At 46.8% G+C, this 17972-nt stretch overlaps 1 protein-coding gene across 2 annotated transcripts in view; it reads right to left on the reverse strand.

The window, feature by feature from the left end:
- LOC124787872 (ER membrane protein complex subunit 2-like) overlaps positions 1 to 17972 on the reverse strand; it is a 79650-nt gene that overhangs the window by 51852 nt on the left and 9826 nt on the right. For both annotated transcript variants that reach the window (XM_047254853.1, XM_047254845.1), the window contains exon 2: positions 15865 to 15978. In XM_047254853.1, coding sequence (XP_047110809.1) covers positions 15865 to 15978 — 114 coding nt within the window. The remainder of the gene's footprint in view (positions 1 to 15864; positions 15979 to 17972) is intronic.

The following is a 17972-nucleotide window of genomic DNA, read 5'->3' on the forward strand; positions in this document are numbered from 1 at the left end:
CAGAGGGTTATGGGCATTGAAGTCGCCCAGTAACAGAAAAGGTGGCGGCAATTGGGCTATCAGTGCAGCCATGACATGCTGCGGGACATCACCATCTGGTGGAAGATAGAGATTGCATACAGTAACAGCCTGAGGCGTCCACACTCGAACAGCGACAGTCTCTATAGGTGTTTGTAGAGGGCCGGACGTGCTGTAAAGGGAGTGAAGAATGTAGATGCAGACCCCACCAGTTACCCTCTCATAAGCTACCGGTTCCTATAATAACCCTGATAGCCAAGGAGGGCGGGAGTCAGCATCGCCGGAAACCATGTTTCTTGAAGAGCAATGCAAAGGAAAGGGTGAAGGCTGAGAAGTTGTCAGAGGTCAGCAAGATGATGGAAAAAACCGCTGCAGTTCCACTGGAGGATGACATCGTCCATGGTCGAGAAAGGCGTGAAGGGACTGGGGAGGGAGATTACGCCAATGGGTCACCTGCTGCCACTGATTGAGTACCTGTGCAAGTGACATCGATTGTGTCAGAGTCCGGCGAGATCTAGGTCCTCAGCGGACGCCAGAATCTCTACCTCGCTCTCAGACACAGAGCTTGTAGGTTGCGATGGGGTGGGTGTCACCTCAAGTTCCTTCGTCTTAGAGGTCTTCTTCTTGGACTTTTCTCACTGCTCCTTGGGTTTCACTGGCTGGGAGGGCTTCACCGATTCGGTCTCCGGGACGGAAGGAGGATCGCGAAGCCCTACGACCAGCTGCTTGTGGGCACTTATGCCACTGCCGGGCATCATCTTTCCCACTTGTGGAAACCTGGGAAGGGAGGGACCCAAGGGACCCCTTGCTTGTGGGAGGAGCCGATGAATTTTGATTCTTCTCCGATGGGTGTGAGGGGGGTGTTGCTCCTGATGTAGGTGGTGAGGGAGCAACAGGGTGGGTAGTGCCCCCCATGGGCAAGAGGGCATGTGGAGTTGTACGGCTTGGTGAGCCGACTGGAATTCGCTGAAATGATGGGGTTATCACGGTTGTCATAGCGGTGGCATATGAGGAAGTCATTCGCACAGGATGGAGTCGTTCATATTTCCTTTTAGCCTCAGTATAGGTCAGTCTGTCCAGGGTCTTGTATTCCATGATTTTCCACTCTTTCTGTAAGATCCTGCAGTCTGGCAAGCAAGGTGAATGATGCTCTCCGCAGTTGACACAGTTGGGAGGCAGGGCACATGGAGTATTGGGATGTGATGGGCGTCCGCAATTTCGACATGTGAGGCTGGAAGCACAGCAGGAAGACATATGGCGGAACTTCCAGCATTTAAAGCACTGCATCGGGGGAGGGATATGGGGCTTGACATAACAGCGGTAGACCATCACCTTGACCTTTTCCGGTAATGTATCACCCTCGAAGGCCAAGATGAAGGCACCGGTAGCAATCTGATCATCCTTCGGGCCCCGATGAACGCACTGGACGAAATGAACACCTCAATGCTCTAAATTGGCGTGCAGTTCATCATCAGACTGCAAAAGAAGGTCCCTATGGAAAATAATACCCTGGACCACATTTAAATTCTTACGGGGTGTGATGGTAATTGAAACATCCCCCAACTTGTCACAAGCAACTAACCTTTGTGACTACGCAGAGGATCCATTTTTATCAATACTGACCCAGAGCGCATTTTGGACAAGCCCTCCACCTCCCCAAACGTGTCCTCTAAATGCTCTATGAAGAATTGAGGCTTTGTTGACATGAAAGACTCCCCATCAGCTCTCATACAAACTAGGAACCAGGGCGAATAAGTGTCACTGCCATCCTGAGCCTTATGTTCCTCCCACGGTGTGGCCAGGGAGGGGAACGATTTGGGATCGTACTTATGAGCGTTGAATTGAGCCCGAGAATGCTTAGAGACCGTTGGCGGCTGGCCACCAGCAAGAGATGATGTACCACGCTTCATTGCGGGTCATCTGCCCTGATGGCACCCACTCCGACCAAGGGCCCTCCCCACAGGAGCTGCCCAGACTCAGCAAGGGCCACCTGGCAGGATGGCCATTGCTGGGAGTCCCGATGCCCCAGCGAGATAGACATCTACTCCTCGGCATACGTGGGGAGTTAACGGCGCAGGCATCAGCAGAGCGATCCCTGTGTTGTCAGGGCCAACGGGGTACATGGCGCCCCCACCACAACGGACTGGCTACCGTGCTGGATATTAGGTGCAATGAAGTCCATGGTTGTTGTCTCCGCAAAAAGCAACACTGCACAGTGCATGGTGGAAATCGCACCCAGGAATGTATCCCCGCCCAAGTGATGGAGAACAAGCGGGACGGCAATGCAACAACGAGAAAGGTCTCAATGCACGATAGGTATAATGGAACCTGTAAGGCGTCCTTCCCCAATTGAGGAGGTCAAACCCGTGAGGGGGACCATCACATATAGGCCGAAACATTTGAGATTCTTAGTTGCCTCTTATGACAGGCAGGAATACTGCGGGCCTATTCTAACCCCCCGAACCTGCAGGGGAGAGCAGAATAGTACCAGGTTTTCCCAGGAAAAATTAAGTGCATTAGTTATGAGAAGAAATGAGGCTGTGAAGGTTTTCTCAGGCAGGATTCGAAAGCTAAATGCACAAACATTCAAACTGTCACCGAATGGGGAGACAAATAAAATGCTGTTACAAGAGGACGAGAACAGGGCGTTAGACGTGTTTTTGTGTGGAGTACCGCCGGAGATGTCACATCGGGTGAGAATGGAGAATCCCAGTGGCCTTGCGGCAGCTCTAAGGATTGCCGCATACTTAGAGGAGGTAGATTATGCGACGAAGCAAAGGTTGGAGCAGCAGAAATTAAGCGTTTTTGTTGTGGCCAGGTAGGGCATATTAGGAGGCAGTGTCAGCAACAGGTGTGGTGTTACTCATGTGGGAAAATGGGTCACCAGGCAGTGAACTGCAGGAGTAAAAGTAAGGGGGAACCTCAGTGACAGCAGTCGTTAAACGAGAATGGGACTGCTTCAACCGTCGGAGGGTGGTTCCAGGGAAATTAGGTAAAGCGCTTGCAGATGCACAGACGGAATGCTTGGTGAACGGAAGGGAACAGAGGTTTCTGGTTGACACAGAGCACACGTGTTTGTTGTTAGTCTAGACCTGGTTAGCAGGAGAAGGCTTGAGCCACCATGTTGTAGGTTACGTGGGGTGGTGGATAATAAAGTGGAGTCATTGGGTACGATGGTGCTTCAGTTTGTGATCACAGGAACTAAGTTTAGTGAGCAGGTAGAGGTGTTACCATGTGTGGGCGAGGGGTATTCGGTGATTCTCAGGCCAGACTTCCTTGACAAACATCGTGCGAAGATAGATCTTTGGCAACAAACAGTGGAACTCAGTGGAACAATGTTTTGCATGGGGGAAACGGTTGCAAATGGACGAATGTCACAAGGTGCACTTAACACAAAGGTGATGCCAGCTACACTGCGAATGGATTCATTAAAGGTCAATCAGCAGGATAACATACCGGCAGATACAGGGAAGGTAGTCTGGGTTTTGATAAATACGGACTTACCAAAGGAGACATCGTACATGGTGGAACCATTCACGAGTTATGAGGAGTTGGATAATGCGCACTGTTTTGTGCAAAGGAGTTTAGTTCACACAAGTCATGTGGAAGGAGATTACAGGGTTCCTGTAAGTATGGATAACTTTGGCAGAGTGGATTTTAGCTTCTCGAAAGGGCTGTAACTGGCCACATTGGGGGTTTTTGATGAAGATGACCTCTATAGGGAGGATTTAGATATGAGCCATAAGCAAAACGTCGATGCAGCGCAATTGAGGGGAAAATTTCAGCATTTGCAGAGAGACGACAGGGTCGCATTGGAGGCATTGTTATTGACATTTAGCGATTTATTCGGAGTGGTTTACCGGCAACACCGATTACGAAGCATCACATACCAATGGAGGATAATACACCAGTGTTTAGGAAACCATACAGGGTAGCATATCATATGCAATTGCTACTAGAGTAGTTTATAGAACGACAACTACGGGATGGAATCACAGAGCATAGCGATAGTCCATATTCAAGCAATGTAGTTCTCATATCTAAGAAGTCAGCGGATGGTACAAGGAAATATAGGTTTTGTTGTGATTATACGTTTCTGAATGCAAAAACCATTTTGGATGCATATCTGATTCTGAATATCACAGACACATTGGATAATATGGGACAATGTACGTATTTTACGATGATAGATTTACGGAGTGGATACCACCAGTTGGAAGTAACGCCAGACGATAGGGTAAAGACAGATTTGACTGTTCCTGTGAGACACTATCAGTATATACGTATGTTGTTCGGGTTGAAGAATGCACCGGCCACTTTTCAGCAATTATTAGATGGTATTTTAAGGGGATTGAAACCAAAGACATGTATGGTTTACCTAGATGAGATTATAGTATTTTCAAAGGCTATACCAGAACATGTATCTCGTCTAAGAGAAGTTGACATTAAGTTTAGAAAAATGTAATTTTGCACAGAAACAAGTCAAATATTTAGGTCATGTAATCAGTGAACAAGGGGTTCAAACTGATCCTCGGTTAACAGAAGCAGTTCAAAATTTTCTGACACCACATGCAACGAAGCAATTACAACCGTGTATTGGGTTACGTTCATATTATCATAAATTTGTAAATTATTTTGCGAAAATAGCTGAGCCGTTAACAAAGCTTTTAAAGAAAGATGTTAAATTTCAATGGACAGAGGAATGCTAGTAAGCTTTCGATGAATTAAAAATGAGATTAGTTTCTCCTCAGGTGTCGATGTTTCCGAATTTTGAAGAAGACTTCATCTTATCTTGTGACGCTTCAAATGGCGCAGTAGGATGTGTTCTGAGGCAAATGGTAAAGGGACAGGAGCATCCAGTGGTGTATGCTTCCAGACAGTTAAATAGGGCAGAGCGGACGCATTCCACAATGGAAAAGGAGATGTTGGCTGTAATATATGGAGTAACCTATTTTTGTTGTTACCTTTATGGTAGAAAGTTTAAGGTCGTGACAGATCATGAGGCGTTGAGATGATTACTGGGACTCAAGGATCCTTCTAGTCGGTTAACACTCTGGGCTCTAAAATTGAGTGAGTTTGACTTTGAAGTAATTCATAAGCCAGGGAAGAAACAAAGGAATGCAGATGTATTGAGTCGCAAGTTAGACGCATTAGAGGTAATGGGTAAGAGTGTCACGGAATGGCAAAGGGCACAACCATAGGAAGAGAAGTACCAGGGTTTTAGAACTCAACCACATTTCATTGTGGAGAGAAATCTGTCATGTAGAGTTACCAGGTGTGGACCACGGGTAGTGGTACCAACAAATTCGAGAGAGGAAGTCTTAAAGCAGGCCCATGATCATGTGATTTCAGGGCATGGGGGTCATTGAGCAACGGAAAGTCAAGTAGCAGAATGATTTTGGTGTCGCACTCGGAGAAGGGATGTGGAACAATTTTTTTTTTTGTTTTGTTTTGGTTTTAGGGCGCAAAACTGCTATGGTCATTAGCGCCCGGTCCGTGACTTAGGAAACAGTAAAAACCGAAAATGGAAACCAGCAGCAATGGGAACGAAACTCAAAAAATTGGAGAAACTAAAAGCAGGAGGAAGGCTTAAAAATCCACTACAGAAAAAGGTTGGTTGTCCCAAAAAAAGAAAAAGAAAAAAAAAAAAAGCTTCAAATGACTGACGTCATTTCACTGGCACTAATAAACTCGAGAACGCGATCGGCCGAGCGCGTGTCATCTGCTAAAATTGACGATATATCAGGCGACAGCTGTAGACGGGCGCGTAACGGAGTAAAATAGGGGCACTCAATTAAAAGGTGTCTTTCCGTCCACAGCTGAGAGCAGTGGGGACAGAATGGGGGAGGATCGCCGCTTAAAAGATGTCGATGGCTAAAAAGACAGTGCCCTATCCGGAGTCTAGTTAAAATTACCTCCTCCCGACGACGCGTTCGGGAGGAAGAGGTCCAAGCACAGGGAAGAGCTTTCACTTCCCGCAATTTATTATGGGGAAGTGTCGACCAATGTGCGTGCCATAAAAGAACAACACGACGACATAAAACGCTCCGTAGATCGGCGAAGGGAATCGATTGAATAGCTGGCCGAAGAAGAGAGACTGCAGCCTTGGCCGCAATAGCGGCCGCCTCATTTCCACAGATACCAACGTGTCCCGGGAGCCAGAGGAACGCCACCAAGACGCCCCCCAGGGGGAGCAAGCTCAGACAGTCCTGACTCTGGTGGACCAGCGGGTGCACAGGGTAAAGAGCTTGGAGACTGAGGAGAGAGCTGAGAGAATCTGAGCAGATAACATACTGTATCCGCTGATGGCGGCGGATGTAGTGGACAGCCTGGAGAACAGCGTAAAGCTCCGCAGTATAAACCGAACACTGGTCGGGAAGCCGAAGTTGATTTGGGGTGTCGCCAACAATACAGGCACTCCCTACACCTAACGATGTTTTCGAGCCATCAGTGTAAATAAATGTGGCTTCCTTCATTTGTGCACATAGAGCAGCAAATGCCCGACGATAAACAAGTGAAGGGGTACCATCCTTGGGAAATTGACAAAGATCACGGAGCAGGCAGATCCGGGGACGGAGCCAAGGCGGTGCTGTACCCCAAGTTGTCATGAAGGTTTTAGGAAAGCGGAAGGAAAGAGAATGGAGCAGTTGACGGAAGTGGACTCCCGGTGGAAGTAGGGAGGAGGGGCGGCCTGCATACCCTACATCAAAGGAGGCGTCGAAAAAAATGTCATGGACTGGATTAGCAGGCATGGAAGACAGATGGCTAGCATAACGACTCAGAAGGACTGCTCACCGATTGGACAGCGGAGGTTCAGCAGTCTCAGCATAAAGGCTTTCCACAGGGCTGGTGTAAAAAGCTCCAGACACTAAACATAATCCACGGTGGTGGATAGAGTCGAGACGACGAAGAATAGACGGCCGAGCAGAGGAGTAAACTATGCTTCCATAGTCCAATTTCGAACGCACTAAGGCGCGATAGAGGCGGAGAAGGACCACTCGGTCTGCTCCCAAGGAGGTACCATTCAGGACATGGAGAGTGTTGAGCGATCGCAGACAGCGAGCCAAAAGATAGGAAACATGGGAGGACCAGCACAGTTTTCTGTCAAAAATAAGACCCAAGAATTTATCGACGTCCGAAAACAGAAGGTTGACAGGTCCTAGATGTAAGGAGGGTGGAAGAAACTCCTTACGTCGCCAAAAATTAACACAAACGGTCTTACTGGGAGAAAAACGGAAGCCGGTTTTGGTGCTCCAAGAGTAGAGGCGATCAAGACATCCTTGAAGACGTCGTTCAAGAAGGCTGGTCCGTTGAGACCTGTAGTAGATCGCAAAATCGTCCACAAAGAGGGAGCCCAAGACATCAGGAAGGAGACAATCCATAATTGGATTTATGGCAATAGCAAACAGTACAACACTTAGCACGGAGCCCTGGGGTACCCCGTTTTCTTGGGAGAAAGTACGGGAGAGAGCAGTGTTCACCCGCACTCTAAATGTGCGCTCTGCCATAAATTCGTGAAGAAAAAGGGGCAGCCGACCTCGAAAGCCCCAAGAGAACAGTGTGTGGAGGATGCCTGTCCTCCAACAGGTATCGTATGCTCTCTCCAGATCAAAAAATACTGCTACTGTTTGGCGTTTCCGGAAAAAATTGTTCATGATATAAGTGGAGAGAGAAACAAGATGGTCAACTGCAGAACGATGCTTTCGGAAACCGCATTAGGCAGGTGTTAAAAGACTGCGGGACTCCAGCCACCAAGCTAAACGGCAATTCACCATACGCTCCAAAACCTTACATACACTACTCGTGAGAGAAATGGGGAGATAGCTAGAGGGGAGATGTTTGTCCTTTCCAGGTTTCGGAACAGGAACGACGATAGCTTCCCGCCATCGTCTGGGAAAAGTACTGTCGGTCCAAATTCGATTATAAATGCGAAGGAGGTAACGCAGACTATGGGTTGATAAATGCAGCAACATTTGGATGTGGATACCATCCGGTCCTGGGGTGGAGGAGCGAGAAGAATAGAGTGCATGTTGGAGTTCCCGCATGGAGAAAACAGTATTATAGCTTTCGCGATTTTGAGAGAAGAAAGCAAGAGGTTGCACTTCCGCTGCACGTTTCTTCGGGAGCAACGCTGGCAGGTAATTTGAAGAGCTCGAAATCTCAGGAAAGTGTTGACCCAAGGAGTTAGAAATTGCGACGGGGTCCACTAACGTATCACGCGTGACAGTGAGCCCAGAGACGGGGGAGAAACTAGGCGCACTTGATGACCGTCGAATCTGACTCCAAACTTCCGAGGAGGGATTGAAGGTGTTAAATGAGCTAATAAAGAATTTCCAGCTTGCCTTCTTGCTATCGCCGATGACGCGACGGCATCACGCACGGAACTGCTTATAGCGGACACAGTTGGCCAAAGTAGGATGGTGGTGGAAAACGCAAAGAGCACGTCGCCGCTCACGTATTGTGTCACGGCATGCCTCGTTCCACCAAGGAACTGGGGGGCGCCGGGGCAATTCGGAGGTGCGTGGTATTGAATGTTCCGCAGCTGTAAGAATAACGTCGGTAATATGTGTGACCTCTCGACGCTAGGAAAGTGACGGTCATCGAATGTCGCTAGAGACGAAAAAAGTGTCCAATCGGCTTGGGCAAACTTCCAGCGTCGCGGGCGCATATAGGGCAGTTGAGGCTGCAGTCTAAGGACACATGGAAAGTGATCACTCGAGTGTGTATCATCAAGGGCGAACCATTCGAAGCGCTGAGCTAGCGGAAAAGTACCGACCGAAAGGTCCAAATGAGAGAAATTTGTCGTGGAGGCAGACAAAATTGTAGGGACCCCAGTGCTGAGGCAAACTAGATCCGCTTGGTGGAAGACGTCTAGCAATAGTGAGCCACGTGGACAAGGATGTGGAGATCCCCAAAGCAGGTGGTGGGCATTGAAGTCCCCAACCAGCAAATAGGGGGTGGAAGCTGACCAAGAAGATGAAGGAGATCAGCTCGTGCCATTGGTGTGGACGATGGAATGTATACCGTACAAAGAGAGAACGTGTATCCAGAAAGGGAAACTGTTTAAGGGGATTTGGTGATAATGGAGAGTATCGTGGAGCAGAATCATGAGTCCTCCATGGGCTGGAGTGCCTTCAACAGAGGGGAGGTCATATCGGACGGACTGAAAATGAGGGAGAACAAAGCGGTCATGGGGACGCAGCTTTGTTTCCTGAAGACAGAAGATGACCGGCGAGTAGGATCGTAAGAGGATCGACAATTCATCCCGATTGGCTCGAATGCCGCGGATATTCCAGTGGATAATGGACATAGGGTGAACAGAAAATGGAGAAACGTGACCAAGGGTGCTGTCAACTCAACGACTGCTCAGAGCTTGCGACCGACAGCATGGAATGGCATTCAGTCGAAGGCAGAAGATCCTGATCCATAGGTTGTTCAGGAGCAGCTCCTGCCACCAGCGATTGGCCGGTTGATCGGCCACCAGCAGTGCGCCTCGGCGACACAGACGACGGCCGAGGGCGATTTCCGCCAGATGGTGCTGTAGATGAGACACGCCTTGGCGAAGAAGGAGATGAACTGGGTTTCTTATTAGCGTTCTTGGAAATATGATGTTTAGATGAAGGAGGAACCGATGGTTGTGAAGTTGGGATACGTAAAAAATCTTCACGAGTATGCTCTTTTTTTCGAAGTCTTGGTGTCTGGCTTTTGGGCTCGAAATTTAGCAGAACCCAATGAAGGGTGAGCCGTAGAGTGGGCAGGCGAAAGTGGTGAGGTTGAACGGGCGATCTTTGTGCTGGCCGATCTGACGACCATGGTACTAAAGGTGAGGTCGCAAGTCTGCGTGGTCGAGGAGAAGCAAGGACAGTGCTGTATTTTCCTGTCTGAGGCACGGTGGGCTGTCGACTGGCGAATAATTTTCGAGCAGCAAAGTTCGACACCTTTTCCTTCACTCTGATTTCCTGGATGAGCTTTTCGTCTTTAAAAATGGGGCAATCTCGAGAGGAAGCAGCATGGTCACCCATACAGTTGATGCAGCGAGGGGATGGAGGTGGACAAGCACCCTCATGGGCATCCTTGCCACACGTAACACATTTGGCCGGATTGGAACAGAACTGGCTGGTGTGATTGAACCACTGACACCGATAGCAACGCGTAGGGTTTGGGACATGAGGGCGAACGGAAATTATCTCATAGCCTGCTTTGATTTTGGATGGGAGTTGAACTTTGTCAAATGTCAAGAAGACAGTGCGGGTTGGAATGGTGTTCGTGTCAACCCTTTTCATAACTCTATGAACAGCCGTTACGCACTGGTCAGACAGGTAGTGCTGAATTTCGTCGTCAGACAATCCATCGAGGGAGCGGGTATAAACGACTCCACGCGAGGAATTTAAAGTACGGTCCAGTTCCACCCGGACAGGGAAGGTGTGGAGAACATAGCAATTTTTGTGCCTGGAGGGCACTGACTGTTTCTAACAACAAGGTGCCATTCCGTAATCTGGAACAAGACTTTACAGGACCTGCAATTGCGTCGACACCTTTCTGAATAATGAAAGGGTTGACCGTGGAGAAGTCGTGACCTTCATCAGACCGAGAAACAACAAGGAACTGTGGCAACGATGGAAGAACTGTCTGTGGCTGAGACTCAGTGAACTTATGCTTGTGAGCAGACATAGTGGAAGGTGAGGAAACCATTGCGAAAGGATCCCCCACGATTACCGGCGTCTCCGATGGCGCGCTCCTCCCTTGTGGGGGCCCTCTCTGAGGGCACTCCCGCCTTAGGTGATTGTTCACACCTCAGGTCACACCTCCTGACAAACGGACGGAGAGACCAATCGGCACTTTCGGAAGGTATCAGCTCGGGTAATCACCCCTCCCTGGGCCTGGCTGTTACCAGGGGGTACGTACGTGTCCTACCTGTCTACCTGGGGCGGGGAATTACGCGTTACCCCGTCACCGGCTACGCACGAAAATGCGTGGGTCAGCCTTCAGACACGCACAGGGAGGAAGAAAGAGAAAGGGAAAAACAAGGAAAGGGAAAGAAAAGAAGAGAGGTCTCAAATGCCGCAGCGGAGAAAAGGGTAAAGAGAAGAGGTAAGGAAAAGAGAAGGACAAAGGAAGGATGAAGACATACAAGCAGAGAAGGCGAAGAATGCGTTAAATTTACGAGCGTCCGTCTCCCCCAGAGGGGGAGAAAGGGAAGGAAAGAGCCAGAGGTGAGAGGAGGGGGGGGCGAAGATGGGGGATAGGGAAGGATGCGGAATAGGAAGGTATGCAGCCCGGAAAGGAAGGAGGGCCACATTAGCTCGGGGTCCCGTGCTCGCTACGCACTTATCCACAAAAGAGTTGTGGACCCACTGGGGGGTGTGGAACAATCGTGTACCGTGTGAGCAGTGAGCGGATGTGATGTGCACAAGAATTCCATTGCAATGGTTACCTTTCGAAGTTATCAGGCTAGATGTCTACGGGCCATATAACAAAACGCTGACAGGGAATCATTACGTTTTAACTATAATTGATCACTTTCTGTGGTTTCTAGCCATGGTCACAATACCAGACCAACAGGCAAATACGGTAGCCCAAGCTTTAGTAAATAGCTGGTTATTGAAGTTCAGGGTGCCTGATATCATAATTAAGGATCAGGAAAAGAAACTTCATGTCTGAATTAATGACACAGTTGTCGGTTATTGAGAATTAAAAAATTATGGACCAGTCCATTTCATCCGGCGGCGAATGGGAGAATCTTCCATACATGGTATCAAGTCATAACACCAAAATGCATTTGGGGGTCGGAATGTCACTGTTCGAGGTGGTCTATGGAAGATAGATGCCATCACTGTTTGACGTTCTATGTCTGAAATCGATAGCTAAAGGGGACGCAGTGAGGAAATTTGCATGAACAATACAGGAAGTCTGAATGAGGGTACAGAAGGCCAATATGAAGGCGTTGGAAAGGCAGGAAGAACAGAATAAGCGGTTGGGACCTTTACCACAGTACAGGGTAGGTCAATGGGTACTGATCACAAATCCATATACGCCTAAGGAAAAGACGAAAAAATTCTTGACGAAGTACCAGGGACCATACCAGGTCATGGCGATGACTTCGCCTGTAAATGGTGAAGTGCAGCTGCCAACAAAAACCTCCATTATCCACGTAAGTAGAGTAAAACCTTTTAAAGGAATGGAGGAGGACAGATTACCTCAATTACAAGGAAGTGACCCAATTGCAGAGGCTAGGCAAAGCAAACAGAAGAAGAAAGTCATGGCGGAGGGACAACAATGGATGCATTACGTTCCATATGCATTACGGTCACAGAGACAGTAAATTATTATGTATGTAATATTGTATGGCATGTTTACATGTTGTGTTTTTGTATCAAGGGATAATTTAAATCTTTTTTTGTTCGGTAGGTCAGATAATAGTTGCATTTTTTTGTTTGTTGTTTTAGTTTTGTCATTGTATGGGGGAGACTATTTTCAGAGAATTCGATAGGAGTGGAGTGCACTATCAGGAATTTTTTAAGATGTCGTAATATGCTGTAGTGACTTGTAGTGGGAAGGGGTTCTGGAGATATTGCAAATACAGAATCTGACACATTTAAACTCCACGTTAAATCCAGAGTTTTTGGAAACATTGCATTGCTTTATTGATGCACAGGAAGGATCTATCACGGTTAATAAAGTACTGGAATACATTTGAACATTACAACAGTATCGCACCGACAGAATAAGGACAGTGAGCATTTCAGCCACAGGGTGTGCCATTTTTCTATTTTTATTGAGTATAGCTTTGTGGAGGGTGTGGATACATGCACCAGTAGAGGAGGTACCAACACATCAGTTGCCTACGGCATTGGTAACCAGTGTAAAAAGTGTATAGGGGTAGGATTAATGTTTTTACATTCTCATTAGTTTTAGTCTGTAGCATATAAGTTTTGTGAACAAGGTAAGTTTATGCAGTCACAGGCCATGCCTGTTATATTTCAATTCGGGACGAATCTTACTAAAGGAGGGAGGAGTGCTGTGCTAGTATTAGTCTTAGTCATAAGAAAGGGGAATTTTGTTAAAATTCAGCAAAGGTGCGGTTGGGCGATGAAGTCTGGGGCCGCTGGCAGTGTGTGGTAATAATCGGCAGCCAGCAGGCCTGGCAGAGTAAACATGGCACGGAGTTGCAGCAGCGTATTGCACGTACAACTTGTTTGGTGTGAAGCAACAGCGAGGCAGGAAACTGCAGCGTTGCTTGAAGTTATTGCGATGTATGAGGCGGGGCACTAGGCCAGAGCCAGGAGGGTGATGTGTAAGTGGCTGACATTTGGGAATTTACCCCTGCCATAGTTTCTGTCTCTCTCTATGACACTACGTAAGAAGTGAGGGGAAAAGCAGTATAAATAGTCAGGCACGTTTAGCTAGAGATGAGTGTGTGCCAGGTCAGTTGAGAGTCGGGATGGACCTCTGCTGGTCTACGCTTATAGGGGACAGTCTGGCAGCAATGTTGTAAATATTCTGTGTAACCCGTACTTTATTTCTATGTACTTGTTCAGGCTGTATTCCGCCTCCGGGGAAACAACACAGGGGTGGGACAGAACAGCAGCTGGGTACTTGGAGACTGCATGGTCTGCCTGAAGGATGACAGTGATAGCAGTCTGCAATGGGTCCAGGATGGGCCACGTTCGCTTCCCATCTAACATACTGGGGTCCGGGCGAGGCGTATACTGCGGGAGGAGCTGCAGCGCTGAAACAGTGTCAGGGGCGGCGGCGGGTGTTGCCATCTGGCAAACACCATTAGCGGCAAGTTGTAGCACGGCATCCAGGAGGGCGCGGGTTCGAGTCCAGTCCTGTCCTGGGAGCAATGGCAGCTGAGAGCCATGGGTGACCAGTACAACCACCTTCGTCCCATGGTCAGACAGAGCAGGCCAAACGGGGCGGAAGGCGGCGGGGACCAGAGACTGTAACAGTCTCCGGAATTGCAGGCAACTACACGGCGCAAGACATGATGCATTGGCGAGCGGCGACCGGGCAAGCACGGCCGACTCCCAGCTGAGCGTCCTTGATGATGGAGCAGCAGCGTCGGCATAGCAGGAGTTCCTGAGCCGGCTGGACTCGCGGGACAACGCTGCGGGCAGCATGCTGATACTATGCTGCAGCCATCGTAGTACTGTAAATTATGTGAATCAAGGAATACTTCCAAATACCACTGTATCACTCTGTACTACCCCTTGGCGCTAATGAACTTGCTCGCCCTCCTGACGAAATACGGAGCGGTGGGTCCTGGCTTCAGCTCGGCCGTCTGGAGTCCTGGGTTCCACCATCAACATCCCGCAACAGATCAATTGAAGTATTACTTCTGTTACCCATGGTTTCTTCATAGTTACCTCCTTTGTAGCTATTCCTTACTGCCGTATCTATAGCCTTAAAGAACTTCAACTATATCTTTTCATTCCTTAGTACTTCAACATCCCACTTCTTTCTGACTAATGTCTTACTTTCAGCCTACTCTTTATCACTACTATATTGTGATCTGAGTCTATATCTGTTCCTGGGTACATCTTACAATTCAGTATCTGATTTCAGAATTTCTGTCTGACCACGATGTAATTTAACTGAAATATTCCCATATCACCCGGTCTTTTCCAAGTATACCTTCTCCTCTTGTGATTCTTGAACAGAGTATTCGCTATTACTATCTGAAACTTGTTACAGAACTCAATTAGTCATTCTCCTCTCCCATTCTTTGTCCCAAGCCCATGTTCTCCTGTAACCTTTTCTTCTACTCCTTTCCCCACAACTGCATTCCAGTCTCCCATAACTATTAGATTTTCATATCCCTTTACGTACTGTATTACCCTTTCAAGATCCTCATACACTTTTTCTATCTCTTCATCTTCAGCTTGCGATGTTGGCATGTAAACCTGAACTATTGCTGTCGGTGTCTGCTGTTGATTCTGATAAGAACAACCCTGTCACTGAACTGTTCACAATAACACACTCTCTGCCCTAACTTCCTATTCATAATGAATCCTACTCCCTTTATACCATTTTCTGCTGCTGTTGATATTACCCTATACTCATCTGACCAGAAATCATTGTCTTCTTTCCACTTCTCTTCACTGACCCCTACTACATCTAGACTGAGCCTTAGCTTTTCCCTTTTCAGATTTTCTAGTTTCCCTACCATGTTCAAGCTTCTGACATTCCATGCCCCGAGTCGTAGAATGTTATCCTTTCATTAATTATTCCATCTTTTTCTCATGGTAACCTCCCCTTTGGCAGTCCCCTCCCAGAGATCTGAATGGGGGACTATTCCAGTATCTTTTGCCAATGGAGAAATCATCATGACACTTCTTCAATTACAGGCCACATGTCCTGTGGATACATGTTACATGCCTTTAATGCAGTGGTTTCAATTGCCTTCTGCATCCTCACGCCGTTGATCATTGCTGATTCTTCCGCCTTTAGGGGCAGTTTCCCACCCCTAGGACAAGAGAGTGCCCTGAAACTCTGTCCGCTCCTCCATCCTCTTTGACACGGCTGTTCGCAGAATGAGAGTGACCTCTTATGCTGGAAGTCTTTGGCCGCCAATGCTGATTATTAATCAAAATTTAAGCAGCAGCGGGATTCAAACCTGGGACCGAAAATGTTTTGATTATGAATCAAAGATGCTACCCCAAGACAATGGGTGCTGTTGTCAGCTGTAATGGATACAATTTTACTAACTGCAAGAGTATTAAATGAGTATAAAGCATGATAAAATTTAATGTTATGCAGCTAATTATGTGGAAGTTACAAATTATGTTATATTAATGAAACTTTATGTGGTTAGAATTACTTTAACTCTCAGCTAGAACTCACTTTCGTCACCTAGTTTATGAACTTTCTTCATCAGAACAGTTTCCCACAAATCAACTATCTCACGACTGTTCCTCTCATTCTCTTCCCTCCACTTCCGAAACAAGTCACGGACCTCTGAAACATAACACAAAGAAAGGTAAACAAAAGCAACCGCTTTTTTAAAATTTGTAAACAACCTAGGCACCAGAAAAACTCATTACGACAAGGTAAATAGTGTGCACAAAACAAGCAAATAATGTATTGGAATGAAAGACAGAGTCTGCACAGCTAAGCACTGAAAAATTAAATTGCTACAAGAAAGAAGAGGGAATGTGTCTCATTAACAGTTTAATTCATACACCACCGCAATTCAGGGTCATGTTTCAAAGAGGAATAAAATCAAACACAATGTCTTTAGGGAAAAAATGTAGAGTGTGGCTGGAACCATTTCCATACAAGTTCCTCCACTTTCACTCATAGCAGAACTAACTTTCTTTCAGCGTTCTTTATGATCCTAGAGAATAGTCTCATGGCCAAGGGCTCAGACTTAACCAAAAGTGAAAGGGCTTCATTGCAAGCTTATCCATATGTTCCCAATGTGTTCCACACCATGGGATTGGGTATTATAATAAATAAAATCTCTTGGAAGCACTTGCTTGAGTGATTTTTGTTTTTTAATGTGCTGTGGTTCATGCACAAGGATATTAAATGTAGTCTGGCAATGGCAAGAAAAGTGTTTCTGGATAAGAGACTTTTTAACATCAAATACAGAGTTAAGTGGTAGGAAGTCTTTCCTGAAGATATTTGTCTTGAGTGTAGCCTTGTATGGAAGGGAAAAACAGATGATAAACATTTCAGGGACGACTGGGCTAGAAGCTTTTTCAATGTGGTGCTGCAGAAGAATGCTGAAGACTGGATAGGCAGATCATGTAACCAACGAGGAGGTACTAAATAGAACTGGGGAGTAAAGAAATCTGTGGCATAACTTGATTAAAAGTAGTGATCGGTTGATAGGACACATTCTGAGACATCAAGGGATCACTGATTTATCAAGGGATCACTGATTTAGTACTGGAGAGAAGAGGGAAGGGGGTTAAATTGTCCAGGCTTTCACAGGACAAACTAGTGTGGAGGGCTGTATCAAACCAGTGTTTGGACTGAAGACCACAACCACAACATAGACAGACAGCGCATGCAAATTTATGTGACACCATGGCACATTTTTTGCAGAGCATCAGAAGTGATCTCTTCACAACAACGAAAAAAGCTAAAAGTAACATTCATGCATTCTTGGCAGTCACCTTTATTTTATTGTGGTCTAACCATTCCATGTTCACCCACAAAGTGCCTGGATTAAACTAAACGATACATTGCATGAAAACACCAGCTGTAATGAACAGAAATTTTCACTATCTGTACGGTGACACAGCATAGGGCAATACCACATACACAGAACTTACCAGTTGGCATTTAGTGCTCAGTACACCAAGATGGTGCATTCCTTTCAACATTTTGAGTTGTAAAGAAATGAGCAAATTGTCAATGTGTGATCTATTGTGCAGTTTCTGCCATGATGATCTCAGTGAGTAAGTTGTTTATGGTTCATCTGTTATTCTCTGCCATACGGACAATGTATCAATTGAGAACAGAGGGCCACGAAAGGTAGCAGGTCATGTGTACAACTGTCCCTTGTAAATACCACTGGGTCAGACATTTTCTGCAAACTAGAATAATTTTATCACACACCAAACTGACTAATCCACAATGGCTGCCGCATGCTATGATGCATCTTCATGCTGCCAGCTGGAAATAGGTCCTGTCCCATTGGCAGATCTCTATCAGGGAAAAAGTAAAGATTGTTGTCATGGGCATCTGAACCCTAATTTTCACACATGTAAAATGCAGAATAGTACTGCATGAATCCTGTTGGAGCAAATACTGAGAAAATCTGAAGAAATGAACCTAAGTAGTGCCACTAAGAGCAATAAACATACTACTGGTCACATTTTTTGGTAAGGATTTTTGTGACCTACAAAATCAATTTCCCCTCCATTTCTTGACTAAATTCTGTGTCATATACACTCAGTACATCCTTTCAAAATATGTGCCGAGTCATGAAGTCACACAGG

Source organism: Schistocerca piceifrons, chromosome 1, assembly GCF_021461385.2.
Source record: "Schistocerca piceifrons isolate TAMUIC-IGC-003096 chromosome 1, iqSchPice1.1, whole genome shotgun sequence".
In the NCBI taxonomy this organism is placed as follows: Eukaryota; Metazoa; Arthropoda; class Insecta; order Orthoptera; family Acrididae; genus Schistocerca; species Schistocerca piceifrons.